The sequence below is a fragment of the Rhinopithecus bieti genome, unplaced genomic scaffold (genome assembly GCF_001698545.2).
Source record: "Rhinopithecus bieti isolate Rb0 unplaced genomic scaffold, ASM169854v2 scaffold_32105, whole genome shotgun sequence".
Classification (NCBI taxonomy): Eukaryota; Metazoa; Chordata; class Mammalia; order Primates; family Cercopithecidae; genus Rhinopithecus; species Rhinopithecus bieti.
In genome coordinates, this window is record NW_016814250.1 from 1,289,655 (window position 1) to 1,304,863 (window position 15,209).

Below are 15,209 nucleotides of genomic sequence, written 5' to 3' on the forward strand. Positions count from 1 at the left end.
AAAAAAAAAAAAAAAAAAGGAATGGATGTCAGCTATATCCTTCAATCTCCGTCAATTCCAAAAGCATTTGAACTGGGGTAGGAAAATATAAGTTTTGGTTTATTTTGGTTTTCACTATTCAGTGTAGCATTAGGTACTACTTTTTGACATGATATAGCAACCCAGACTTTATTTTAGCAGAGTAGGAATTATGCTAGACTATATATGAAATGAGTTTGGCAGTTCTGTTTCTGATAGTAGACACTGCTCTCCTTTTCAGTGCCCTGAATGTCCTGGGTAACATTAGGAGGAAAGGCTGCAATGGTTAGGAGATTTTATTGTCATAGTATTTGCCATATGGTAGAAATTAGGACATGACTATCTCATGCTTAGTTCAAAGATTGTGTTTTAAACAGGCTTATACAAATTAGCCAAACAAAACTCTCATCCTACTGCAGCATTTTATAATCCCCTCCATTTCAGGCTCTTCCTGTAGATTTTCTTCTCAGAGCTGTTAGTCTGCCACTGTGACTTTCACCCAGAGGTGTTGATTCTTGAGGGTATGCTTTCTCCTCCCCCAGCTCCTGAACCCTCTTCCAATACAGACATTAAGCCACACTGTGGTTGCTTTAGTCTTCCTTGGGTACAACATCATTAGAGCAGACACATCATTTGGGCAGAGAAGCCATTGAAATACTCAAAGCAAGAGATTATTGGTTTTTATTGGGTGGCCCTATTTAAAAGATAGAAAATGCAGGGTGACAGGAGGATGAATTCAGGCACAAGGGGATAGGGGTATGAGGTGGATGTTAATTGGAGCAGTTGTGCTCACCCCCTGCTGGAGAAAGTATTCATTTCATTTTGGTTGAAGCCACTCTAAGTACAAATAGATGGTGTTTAGCCTTCAGATTTATTTCTCTGTGTTTAGAGTGAGCTTTTATATGTCAGATCACATTTTCTCATCGATTTTCACTGTGATCTGGAGATTTTTTTCCCTCAAAGTCTTACATCAAATAAATAATAAAAATAATAGTTTAATAATAGTTTTTCACTATTATGGAGTAAGTTGTGTGTATTATAGTATACGATTAATTCCTATTGAGTAAATGTACTGAAATAAAAAAATCAAATATATTTCAGTAAATTTTAGTTTCATAGTCAACTTCACATTGATTGTAATTTCAATATATATTTAAACAGTCAACTGTTCTTTGACTACCAATATTTAGGAAAATTGTCTTTTTATGGCATAAAATGTTTTGAACGTTTCTTGTTTCCTAACAAATATTTTAAAGCCATAAATCTCCATTTTGGCATTTTCGGCATGTTTCACAAATTTTATATGAAATGTTTTTTTTGTTATTGAGTTCTAAATATTTTCATTATGATTTTCTTCTTAATCGTGTTTAGTTTACCAATATATGGATTATTTTGCAATATTGGTCTGAGAAGAGAATTTATATACTGTTTATCTTTTGGAATTTGATAAGACTTTATAGCCTTCCTACAAAAATATTCCATGTGTTCTTGAAAATAATATGCATCTTCTAATTATTGTGAGTTGTATGCATGTGTATAAAACATGGGCTTTTCATTGTTGATTACAGATATATCTTTCTTTTTGGTCAATTTGATAGCAGTATCAGAGGAGTTTTAAAACTGCAACTACAATTGTTGATTTTCTCTTTTTCTTTGTACTTGTGTCATTTTTTTACTTGACACTGTATTATCAGGTGCTTATCTTCTCATTTAACTGTTTATTTCCTTTATTATTATAAAATGGTTCTCGTGTGGTTTATTAAGATCATTTTCTTTTGGTTCATATTGGCTTAATATATTCATCTTTTGATCTTTTAGTTTAATCTTTTTTGGCCTTTTTGTCTGAAGCATGTTTCTTGTAGTCGGCATACTATTGGGTTTAAAAAATACATTTGGAGTGTCACTGTGTTTTAATTGGTGAGTTTCGGCCATTTATATATATTGCAATTACTGTCATATTAGGATTTCTGTCATTTTTTCACTTAGTGAATTTTGATACAATTGCCGTTTTCTGCTTTCTCTTCAGAAAAGCAAATGTTCTGCTTTTTGAAATGGTAGTTTTTTTTTGTTTTGTTTCTAAAGTGGTGCCTTTGTTTTGAAACTTAGTATTATTTCTCTGTTACTTTCTTAAACTATTTATATTTCTCTCCCCACTTCCAATAAGACAAATAATTTAATGGGTTATCAACTCCCTCTGATCTCCCCACCCCTACCATATTGTTATTTTCCAGAGTTTCAGTTCTGGATTATTTTGGTTATGTTCTTTTCCTTTTCTTTTGTCTTAGATTTTTTAAAAGACAACAATGGACATTATCAAGTTAGCTGAACATCTTATATTGCTTCTTTTATTTAAATACTCAAGGAATTTCTTTAAGAGTGTTATCAGTATAGTTCTTTGTGTGGCCATCCTTTGGGGATTTTTATATCTGTGATAATAGTTTCATTATACCCTCACAGTTGAAGGCAGTTTGAATATACAATTCTCTGCTCATATTTTTTTTTCTTTAATACTTTAAGAATACTACTTCAATTTCTTTTCTTTTCCTTCTTTTTTTTTTTTTTTTTTGGAGATACAATCTCACTGTGTAGCCTAGACCAGAGTGCAGTGGCGTGATCTCAGCTCACTGCAACCTCCACCTGCTGGGTTCACGCAATTCTCATGCCTCAGCCTACTGAGTAGCTAGGATTACAGGCACCCACCACCATGCCTGGTTAATTTTTTTTTTTGTATTTTTAGTAGAGACGGGGTTTCACCATGTTGGCCAGGCTAATCTCGAATTCTGGATCTCCAGAGATCTGCCCACCTCTACCTCCCAAAGTGCTGGGATTACAGGTGTGAGCCACCGCACCCAGCCGAGGATACTACTTCAATTTCCTTCTGCACTTAACATTGCTGTTGAGAAGTCTGATGTCAGTCTGATTCTTTTTCTTTTTATATGATCTGCTTTTTCCATATGGGTGCTTTTTTCTTTGTATTTGATATTCTTAAATGTTAAAATAATATGTCTTATGTGCAGGATTTTCGTTGCTCCTCCGTTTGGCACTCTCAGTCTTTTACAATTGAGGTCTTTGATGTTTCTTTAATTTTGAGACTTTGGTTATTATTTAAATATTTCTTCCTCTCAATTTGTTCCTGTGATCTAGATTTTGGCAATTTCACTTCTATTCTCTATATTACAAATCTCTAAATCTCTTGAGTTTTCTTATTCATTGAGTTTGCTGTCTTAGTTTTCTTTTTGTTTTTAGCAGTTCTAGTTTACAAGTCCATGGTGAAGGAGGATTTTTTTGTGTCTATGCATGGTTAGGGCGTGTTGGATCCATCTTCTCCCCTTTCTTTTCGCTGTCTGGCTATTATTGCCTCCACTGGGGTCACCTGGGTGCTGGTTCAGAACCAGGTGCTATTATTGCCCGCACAGTGTTCTTGTCCTTAGGATAGGCCGAATCATCCCCCAGGCAAGTGGGGAACTTATTTGTAGGTTCTTGGCCTCCATCTAGGGTGGAGGGCTTCTCCCAGTCCCTATTTTCACATGAAAAGCCTGGCTGTAGCCCCTTTGCCCCATGCTTGGTATGTTGTTATAGATACTAGGAACCCTACAGGTTCTTTTTTTTTTTAAGACAGAGTCTGCTCTGTTGCCCAGGCTGGAGTGCAGTCACATGAGCTCAGCTCACTGCAACCTCCACCTCCTGGATTGAAGCGATTCTCCTGTCTCAACCTCCTGAGTTGCTGAGATTATAGGCATGCACCACCACACCTGGCTATTTTTTGTATTTTTAGTAGAGACTGGGTTTTGCCATGTTGGCTAGGCTGGTCTCGAACTCCTGACCTCAGGTGATCCACCTGCCTCAGCCTCCCAACGTACTGGGATTACAGGTGTGAGCCACAGCGCCCGGCCAGAACCCTGCAGGATTTAAATGTCTAGGTGGTTCTATTGGTTTCAGTTGGTCTTGGAACCATAAACCTTTGGCTTATTAATGGTCCCTCTGGATGTTTCTTTTCTGTTTCTGTTCCACAGAAATGTGTGACAAATTTATCAGGGCAGTTATATATTTTTATTTATTAAAAAAATTTTGGGGAGTGGTTATTTGGTGTTTGTGTGAGGGAGAGGTAGGTTTCTCCTTAATATTCCATCTTGGCTGAACATTTTCTGAGTGAACTTTATAATAAAAGTGTTTCTGTGTTATAAGTGCAGTTACTTTGTTCTCAGCAAAACTTTCTTTTGATCCTATTAACTGCTTGATAATTAGAAGTATCTAAGATTATTGTGACCTGACAGGAAGAATATTTGTGTGCCAACGCAGGTTTCAGCTGTCCCCCAGCTAGCCAAATGCTTGACTGTGAGGTTTGCTTAAATTAAATTCAACTAATATATTAGATCTTTTCTTCTTATGCATTTTTCTTTCCTCTTTTCTGTCTTCTCCTTTTCTTCCTTACTCCTGCTGATACATAAGCCAGATGTTTAAGAATGAGGAGCATGGGATAGCTTAGCCGCTGTGGGGATGGTCCATCTGTGAGGAATAACAGAAACCGTCTGTGATTTTATACCATGGCCAAAAAATCTTCAGCTAAGTGGAAGAACAGCAGGGAAGGGATTTCAAGGGGAAACTATCTCTGACTTAACTGTTAGGAAATATATTTGAGAGGAGACAAAGAAGTAATGAATGAAATGGGAGGGAAGCCCGAAGCTTTATTACTTCCAGCAATCCAAAAGCAGTTCTATTCAAGTGAAATGACCAGAAAATGAATGAAGAGAACAGTTTGTCATCATCAGAACAAAAAAAGTTAAACTACCTAAAGTAAAAGCTTATCAATAGATTAAAATAAGATATAAATATCCTCTAAATTATTAGAAATGGTAGAATTATCAAGTTCTTGTTTCCTCCTCTTGGTCTAATTTTCTGCCAATCTTTGAAGATTATTTTAGTCTATTGTGAAAATAAAGCACTTGTCCACGTGCTCAGGCTCATAAAAAATCAGACTAAGGGGAATATAGTAGCTGTCACCAAAGACATGTCCTCTTGGCCAATTGTGTTCCGATTTTATGATTATTGATGTTTGTGCAGGAATCCTAAATATTTGCAAAAGAACACTGCATTGTATTTAAAACAATAAAACAACAACAACATTGCTTTAAAGAACAGCCAACTCTCTTGGCTGGAAGATTCCTCAAGGTTCTTTTACTTTTCCACATCTTCTTCCTTGTTCTATCCATCCAGTGCTGTGACTTCAACTCTCTGTGCGTGACTTTCAGATCAGTAAAATGATCTCAGGGTTCTCTTCTGAGCTCTAGGGTTGTATAACCAACTCTCCCTTAGATACTCTCACTTAGATTTTTTATTGACACCCCAAACCCAACATGCCTGCAACTGGTCTTATTATCTCCCTCACCCAATATGCTCCTTATTTTTTTATTCCCTATTTCAGTTAATGATTCCACCATATACTCAGTTCCCAAGCCATGAACCCGAGGCTCATCTTAAGTTTCTGTCCCACCCTTCACCTTTGTTCACTGAGTTCTAATGACTGTCATAACTAAATATATTTTGGAGCTATTCTCCAGATCATATCACTTCTCTGCTTAATCCCTGCAATACCTTCCCAGTGTCTGCAGAGTAAATTCGTATACCTTTACATTAGATACAAAGTTCTTAACCCTACTTCATGCACCTGCTTTCTGCCTTTGACTCTGTTCTCCAACAAAATCCAACTACTGTGGCTCTGAAAATGGCCACATGCTCTCCTGTTTCTGTTCTTTCAGTTTTGATATTTTCTTTACCAGAGGCTTTTCCCTTGAAACTGGCAATAATTTCTTCCTATTCCTGTTGCTGCACTCCCACATGTCTTTCGCTCCTGACACTGGTAACTTTGAAAACTTCTTTTTCTGGGTCTCAAAGCTCCTTGACATAACCATATTACAGCAAACACCACCTTGTTTGTCTTTGCCTGTCTTCTGCATTATACTCTGGGCATCTTTGGGTTAGGGACTGCTTCTCTCTCTAATTCAGCATCTGTGATGTGCCTTTGTACATAAGGAGAAGCTCAGTAAATGCTAGTTGGGTGAATAAAGTGGATTAGAGATACTTGTGGCTCGAAACGGGAGAGGATGAGAATCCAAAACTGTGTGCAGGTTTTGTGAGAATATGTTGGGGTCTTCAGATTTTTTTCCCTTCTCAATTTCTAGAGGCAGTGGCTCTCCATGCTCATGCTTTTCTTGTGGCGGTGAGTCTGCCATACTTCCTGATGACTCCTGGATTGCCTGGCACTGCTTTGTGTTCTCTAAGGCTTCCCAAGACCAAGACATGGTCTCCACCCTGACAAAATGTACAAGGGAAATGGGCACCTTAAACCAGGTTATAAAACCAGTATATGATAGCGAAATGCAAAATTGATGGCTGCAGACAGCTGTGAGAAAGGAGAAAAGAATCAGGAGAGGAGGGGGTTGGCAAGTACCTTGTGGGAATTAATCTGAGGATGCTGCGAGGAAGTCATTTTCTCTCTAATTGGTGGTAGTTCATTTTCCAGTGAGTGTCTTAGAGTCTGTTCATAAATCCTTTGGTACCATTTTTGTTCACTCGCTGGAACGACCTTTTACCCAGAGGTGATTTATCTGTTTGTAGATGCCTGTTAAAGGGTCACCTGAGGGGAGAGATTGTGTGATCACTCAGAAGAAATGATAGGGAAAAATAATGAGTGTATCTGACTTTAATTCTCAATTTTAAGTTAGTTTCGTGGGATTTAAAATCTTTATTCCCAGCCAGGGGTGGTGGCTCCCATTTGTAATCCCAATACTTTGAGAAGTCAAGACGTGAGAATCACTTGAACCTAGAAGTCTGATATCAGGCTGGGCAACATAGGGAGACCCTGTCTCTTAAAAAAAAAATACACACACACACACACACACACACACACACACACACACACACACACACACACATATATATATATTTTAGATGTATAAGTATAGATATATAAATATGTATGAAAATGTATAAGGAAAATGTATATGCATTTTTTCATACATATATGTATTCATTCTAAAAGTTGAACATAGAATGTTTATTAAGTTTTATTATTTTCATACTAGTTAAAAAATGCTAATTTGATTTTTGGTGAACTAAAGTTTCAGAAATGGTTGTATTTAATGTTTATGTACCTAATTTATTCTCCCTCAAATTCAGTGATTCTCTCAAGTAGGTAAACTCATTCCTGAACAGTGAAGGAGGAAGGAACTCTATACACTTGGAAAGTAGGGTGAGGTGTCTTCTCCTTTGATCAGCCTGTGTCAACATTCCCTTCTACCAATATTATTTTCACTTGAGGGTTCAGATTGCCACTGTTTGGCAGGCAGGAAGGAAGAGAAAACTCTCTTAATAGAATGTGATTTAATATGTTGAATGACAATTTGTGCTGTGTCAGTCTGCTTGGGAAAAGGATTAGAGGCAGTGTAAATGATCTGCTGTATCTGGTTGTAAAAACATTTCGGGCATCTTTCAAAAGTAACATTAAACCCCTGGTCTCCAGTTCCCCAAAGTTGCTTCTCATTGACAGGTTTCTCTCGGTAGGAGTGAGTCAGGGAATGAACCGGTCCCAGACTCTCCTTTGCTGCTTCTGCCATGTCATGCCTTGCCCGGCCATCAGGGCACACAGCCCAGGGAGGACTGAGGGCCTGGGTCCAGCCTCCTGCAGCCAGGGAGCTGCTGGCATCTGACTTGCTGTGAAGGTGATCCTGTTCTGCTTCAGAACTGATGACAGTTTGGTGCGTCTAGCTGAGCCCTGAGGGCAGCCGTCATGCCAGGTCAATGTTCAGGTTTACTCTGGACTCTGTGCTGGGGTTCCATTTGAGATTCTCTTAATTTTGGGGGCAGTCATTGCTCATGATGAATGAAAGACAGAGGGAGGGGCCGGGGAAGGCTGGAGGCCAGCCCCCTCGCAGCACTTGGGCTCTTTCACAGAAAAGAACTGGATGGAGTTGAGCTTGCTGGGCACAGGGGATGACGTGGTCTTTGTTCCAAAGTGGACTGGATCCCAGAAAGAAAATAAATTAAAAGGAAATCATAGCAGTGGTCTACCAGTGGGCTTTGGTCCATTTGCCTGGAAATTGGCCCTTCTGTTGGAGCCGAATTTCTCCAATTAGCTGAACGTTTTTGTGGTGAAGCACTGTGGAAAAGTGGCTTCACTGAAAGAGCAATTGTAGAGTCTTCTAGACTTTATAAATAGACTCAGGACAAGGAGAAGAACTGCCCTGTGGAGATACGGTTCATCTCTTGCTCAGCCATCTCCCCCACCCTCCCTGGGAACACACTTACGAAAGAAAGAGCTCAGAAAACTCTTTGGAGTTCCAGTGGTGCAGCTGGTTAGCACGCAGCACTCATACAGAAAACTCTTCCTCATCAGAATCTTCTGCACAGGGTCCTCCAGGTGTCCCCCGCAATACCCGTCATAAACAATTTCTTCTTCCAGCCATCACCACCATCTCCAAGTCCTGCTTGTCTGGATTCAGTTGTTCTAGAGCTCCGTTTGTAAGATTTTCTCTCTTAACCCTTCATTGTAAGCTGGGTCAAGAGTCAATAAGAATTACTTTGTACAATCAGTTTTCAAGATGACCGTCTGGGGAGCTAGCTTAATCAGAGCCTGGAATTTCTCCTGTGCTTCATTTTTAGGAGAATTGAAATCCATCTGACTGGGCACGGTGGCTCACGCCTGTAATCCCAGTACTTTGGGAGGCCGAGGTGGGCGGATCACCTGAGGTCAGGAGTTTGAGACCAGACTTAACATGGAGAAACCCCATCTCTACTAAAAATACAAAATTAACCGGGTGTGGTGGCACATGCCTGTAATCCCAGCTACTCGAGAGGCTGAGGCAGGAGAATTGCTTGAACCTGGGAGGCGGAGGTTGTGGTGAGCCGAGATCGCATCATTGCACTCCAGCCTGGGCAACAAGAGTGAAACTCCATCTCAAAAAAAAAAAAAAAAAAAAAAAAACCATCTAAGATGTTTTTTGAGAGCAAGGTCCTTGCTGTTGCTGGCATTCTTGCTTGCTCAGTTTCTAGGGCCTGGGACTGAGGAAACATGAAGCTTTAATCAGCTACAAGCTGTTGGGGGCTGGGGTTATGAACCTCTATATGTGTCACATTTGCTTCCATAGCAGTTTAGGACCATCGCCTATAAAATCAAGGCCAAGTCAGTGCTATCTTTATAGAACATTGCTGCCTCTGCAGGGTTGCGTGGAGCAGTTAATATTTAATGGGGACTGAAGATTAGGCCTAAGGGCCGAGCCTTGATGGGTGCAGATCAGGTGCGTTTTATACTAGCTGGGAGGACCATGAAAGCAAGACCAGTAGAGGGAAATAACTGCTGTTGTGAGCTCTGTTTTCCATCTTCTGCATTTTCTACCCAAGCCCATAATATACACAAATTATATTATACTAAACATATTTAATAAAATGGTCCCCTGTGAATGCATACATTGTGCAACTCATTAAAAAAAATTAGCTTCGGTTTAAATTCATCCTGTGCCATCGTCACAAAAGCCTAACTCTTTTGTAGTACCCTCCCTGATGTCCAAAGGGAAATGGAAGTTTGTCTATGTGTGGGATTTTAATGTTGGGGTATTAGAAATTATAATCCAAGATACCAGCTCAGAAAACAAGGCTCTTGTAGAGTTGTCTAATTTATTATGCAGTAAGTGGCAACTGAGAGTGACTTAACCAATAGGTGACCAGAAAGGAAGAGGTTGGACCCCACAGGGCTGGTGTGCTGCTTGGAGCTGTTCTTGATTTCATTGGTTTATACCTGGACTCCTTATAGTGAGGAAGTCATTGTGGCCGCCATGGTGCCTTTTATCTTCCATTATCTGATTTTGAGCATTGTGTTTTTTTGTAGGGAAAACATTCCTCACTGTGTATTATCTGTGGTTTATTTTAAGCCTCTTTGATTAAAAAAAAATGTAAAGACAGGACACCCAGATACTGTCAGGCTGAACTGTAAATGTAATTTTATCATTTGATTAACAAATCAAGTAACACCATATAATTATTAGTGGAATTTTTTCTTCTCTGGCTATTTGTTTGAAATTGGATGCTTTTTTTTCCTCCTAGGTGACAATCCTAACCCTTCCAAGGAGGACACCCCTACTAGCAGTCTGGACTCACTTTCCTCCCCGTCTCCCGTGACTGCAGCTCTCCCTGGGCCTCCTGGACCAGACAAAAACCACCTTCTGGCAGATGGAGGGAGTTTTGGAGACTGGGCATCCACTATGTAAGTAACCATGCTTCTGTTGGGTGCTGAAGGGAGGAAGGCATGATTTAGTTCCTTTTGAAGTTTCCGTGAGCAGTGACCAGTGGGTGCTGAAGCCATTACATCAAGGAACCCTTACTGTCTTATCAGAGGGGCCACCACAGGGAGAAGGGTCCTTAAAACAGAGCCTTCCTTGAATACTCTCTTTGTTTCTAGTATGGAAGGGTCGATGGATGCTATCTCAAATCTGATCTAAGTTCAATTCCTGGGCAGTTTTGGATTCTGCAAAGGAAATTTGTTACTATCCCACCCAAGATGTTTCCCCACTAGTTATGCAGACTTTTAGAGATGTGAGAATGCATGCTGATGGACAGACTGTTGAAACTGTCTATAGAATGATATTTTACTTACATGAATTTCTGAGAGCAGTATGCTAGCATTCTGCTCTGTTTTGCTCGATAGCGTCCTGCAGAGTTAAGACGTGATGGTTGACATGTTTGATTTTATCTTCTCAGTTTGGTTTAGTGCCAGGCATGTGCAGATCAACTCAAGTATATTAGGACAAATAATATTAATACAAATAAAGTAATTTGAACCTGTGAGGGCTTGTCTGGCTGTGTTGACCAAGGCTGTTTAAAGGCAGGATGGTGGTGGTGTGGAACGCGAAAGGGCATCACGTTTCAAACAAGTGTTCAGAGAAGAGAAAACTCCACTAATAATTACAAGACAATACTTGATTAGTCAATCAAATTTTATCTAAAAATGCATTTATAATTCATCCAGAGAGTTTTTTTTTTAAAGATGGAGTTTTGCTCTTGTTGCCCAGGGTGGAGTGCAGTGGTGTCATCTTGGCTTACTGCAACCTCCACCTCCCGGGTTTAAGTGATTATTCTGCCTCAGCCTCCCAAGTAGCTGGAATTACAGGTGTTTGCCACCACACCCAGCTAATTTTTGTATTTTTAGTAGATATGAGGTTTCACCATGTTGGCCAGGCTGGTCTTGAACTCCTGACCTCAGGTGATCCACCTGCCTCAGCCTCCCAAAGTGCTGAGATTACAGGCGTGAACCACCATGCCCAGCCCATCCAGAGAGTCTTAAAAATTTTTTTTTGAAGCCAAAGTTGCTTAAAATAAATTATAGATAATGGTGTCATCTGACCCTAGCTGGGCATTCTTGGGACTTTAAATGGACTGGAAAGTGTTCCTCAGATTACTTGGCTTTTTATAGTTACTGCTGGATTCACATGAAATGATTATGAACTTATTAAGTATTAAGAGAGGCTGGGAGACATTTGGCATGCCAGAATTTGGGGGTGACCTGAAGACTTTGAAAATCTAACTGAGACTCCAAGTATGGAAACACATTCTCCAGATGAGATTTTCCTGCCAGTGTTTTCATCTGTGCTTAGTTTTTATGCTGAGGATTGTGGATTTAAATCCTACATTACTCAGGTATGCTTGTCACCGTTACTGTTCCTTTTCCACAATAAAAATTTTGTTTCACCGTAGTACTACAAGCAACAATAACAGTAGTTACCTAGGCACCCAGAATCTATAATCCTGGTTGCACTTGAGGTGGAATTTAGCTTGTGTGTGTTTTAGTGAAAACCAGATCCCTAATTATGCCTTTCAGTAAGTGAATATCACAGGCAGTGGAGTGCAGTTTAGGCAGTCATCTTTCTTCCGTAGTAGTTCTGCAGAAAAGTGACATTATGAGCCGTGGTACAGCCAACACTCAATTCACAACACGTCCATGCCTGAAACAAGAAGGGCTTGATATTTTTGGTCATAAATCAAATGAGGAGTGAATTCCCCAGCTTCCTATTCATACACATTTTAAATGTCATGAAAAGCACTGCAACCTTGAGAGGCCAAAAGGGGTTGGGGGGAGTAGTTGAAGCAAGCCTGGAGAGGGATTTTTTTTTTTTTTTAAATGGAGACTTTCTCCTACCTCAGAAACTTGATCTTTTTTTTTTTTTTTTTCTGTGCCATGGATGGAATACATCTATGTTTCTCTGAAGTATATACTAAAATGTTTCTTATGTATCTTTTAAAGGATTTACTGATGAGTGTGTATCAGTCACGATTTGTCATTATGTTAGGAAGTTTGTATATAGATGTGTGCCTCTTGGACTTGGGCACACACCAGAACCCCCTGTAGGTCTCACTAAGACCCACACCGCTGGCCCCACCCCAGAGCTGAGGATTCAGTAGATCTGAGAAGGGACCTGAGAGCTTGCCTTTCTAAGGAGTTTTCAGGTGACAATGAGTGAGCCTTGATAGAGAAGACCATCCGCTGCTCCTCGCCTGCTTCCAGGGCTGTGCTGAGTATAAGCTGCTTCTCTGAGGAGTGTAATTAGGATAAGTGATTTCTCCACCTCTTTTGTTTAGAAAAACACTCTTCTAGGGTCATGCATTGCTGCCTCTCAGTAGCCTGTGTGTGCTTCCCACATCCTTTGGTTCTCTTTGCCTCAAATATCTGTTGTGCTTTTTTGCACAAGCCAATCCTGACCTATCTTCACGGTCTAATTTAATCTTCACCTCCAGGAAGTCTTCCCCATGCTCTAATCTACAGGGAGCCTCTAGAGAGATCCCTTGTCAATATTTCTGCTGATACTCATTATTTGGCGCTAAGAAATTCAAGTCACCTTTGAGTATTGTTTAATATTTGCCTTTTAGTATTATTTTATATTTATGTGGAATAAATATTTCTACATATCTATCTAAGCTTTCCCTTACCCCAAGCTAGATCATAAAATTGTTTCTTTTTTTTTTTCCCCAGGGAGTGGGTGGTGGGGTGGCAAAGACAGAGTCTCACTCCGTCACCCAGGCTGGAGTGCAGTGGTATGATCTCGGCCCACTGCAACCTCCGCTTCCTGGGTTCAAGTGATGCTCGTGCTTCAGCCTCTCAAGTAGCTGGGATTATAGGCGTGTGCCACCACATTGGCTACTTTTTGTACTTTTAGTAGAGATGGGGTTTCACCATGTTGGCCAGGCTGGTTTCAAACTCCTGACCTCAAGTGATCCACCCTCCTTGGCTTGGATTACAGGCTGGGATTACAGGCATGTAATCCAAGTGCTGGGATTACAGGCATGAGCCGCCGGGCCCGGCCATAAAATTCTTAATGATAGGAATTGGATCTTATATTCTTTGAACTTTTTTGTGATATTGACATAATTATTAGTAAACATTTAATTTCTTATTTTAATTATGTATTTATAAAAATGCTACCTTTTGGAAATCTCATTTCTTTCTGTATGTTACTGAATGTCTCTTAGGCTACTACATTTGGTTTCTTATTCATCATCATCTTTTTTTGAGACGGAGTCTTGCTCTGTCATCCAGGCTGGAGTGCAGTGGCACAATCTCAGCTCACTGTAAGCTCCACCTCCCGGTTTCATGCCATTCTTCTGCCTCAGCCTCCCGAGTAGCTGGGACTACAGGTGCCTGCCACCACACCTGGCTAACTTTTTGTGTTTTTAGTAGAGATGGGGTTTCACCTTGTTAGCCAGGAACGTCTCGATCTCTTGACCTCGTGATCCGCCTACTTGGGCCTCCCACAAGTGCTGGGATCACAGGTGTGAGCCACCATGCCTGGCTGATTCATCTTCTTTCTTATAAAGCTTACAAACTCTTCCTCTAGCAATTCCACACAATTAATCTTACCATTTGCTCCTTACTGTGTTTTGTTTCCTTAGCCTTTGTAAGTTCTCATTGTGTGTTCTCTTGTCTTTTTCCCCTTTATCTCTGCATACCAGCTGTACAGTATTAAATATGATAGGTTCTAAGTAAATGCTCATTAAGATCCCTTTTAGCCAAAGTTGCTATGGGGTCATTAAAACTCTACTCAGGGCTCTTAATAGGAGGCAATGCCTGTACTGTGATCTCAGGTCCTACGGAATGGAGTCCAAATTTATGTGGATCACATAGGGCCCCAGTAGATCTGTTGAACAAAAATGCTAAAATCTCGTCCACTGGAAAACAATTTGCAGAGGAAAATGTACAGCAGCCGTGGTTCTGACATAGGCAGTGTGTCAATGCAGCTGTTGCCTCTGATAGGTAGAAAACAATGCAGCAGAATTGGATTCCTTGGGTTTCTGCTGATGTTTATGACTTGTGAGTATTATTCATTGCAGTCAATCAATCTGTAGCTATTACTTACCTGTATACTCAGTAAGGTGATGGGTGACTTCATTGCCAGTGAAGAATTGCTAGCTCAGTCTCCTTGGAGGACATTACATCATAGGTCAAGGTATTTCAAATGTTCCAAAGTCATTTTTTCCCCACAATAAAGTAGTTTTTGCTAAACAGGTTTTCTTCTATTGTAATTGATGGAGCCAGGTCCTTGACAAGTAATCCTTTTAGATTCTCTGCCACAGAAGAGAATCTCTTTTAAGAAATATCAGGCATTGCTATCTGCTTCCTCTACAGATTTCAAATGAAAGAGATCATCTCCTTTTCTGCCGGCACATTCTCAAATTCAAGATGGCATGGTCTCAGAATAGCTCACTCTAGTTCGGGGTGCTGGCACCCTGAGATGCATCTCACTCTATACCCTGGCAGCCCAGGAGGGCAGTAGATTCTCCTCTCCCGCCCACTGAGAGGCTTGGCTTTGTTTATCCTGAATGTTAAGATATCCCTAAAGCATCTATCCCAGCTAGTGCCTCAAGCTGTCATTGTGCCACTGAGATTTGTGCCTACTCAGACTTGATGTCAGTTATTTAAAATCACTAGATAACACCTTCCTATTCCCATATACAGCCTTCTGCATGTCATCATATACTTTGTACTCACTGGTAACCATTTTTATTCTTGTCGATGAAATTACTTGTTCCTTTTAAATTGGGCAAATGAATGGGGGTTTCTCAGAGACAACTGCTTGGCATTTCAAATTACTTGACTGTTGGTTCCATGATTGCTTTTCAGGAAGTCAATAAATTTTGCTGGGAGATACCAA

General features: G+C 40.2%; 1 protein-coding gene across 1 annotated transcript in view; it reads left to right on the top strand.

Moving 5' to 3' along the window:
- ARHGAP10 (Rho GTPase activating protein 10) overlaps positions 1-15,209 on the top strand; it is a 341,688-nt gene that overhangs the window by 305,581 nt on the left and 20,898 nt on the right. Inside the window, exon 20 of the mRNA XM_017850073.1 lies at positions 10,114-10,273. Coding sequence (XP_017705562.1) covers positions 10,114-10,273 — 160 coding nt within the window. The remainder of the gene's footprint in view (positions 1-10,113; positions 10,274-15,209) is intronic.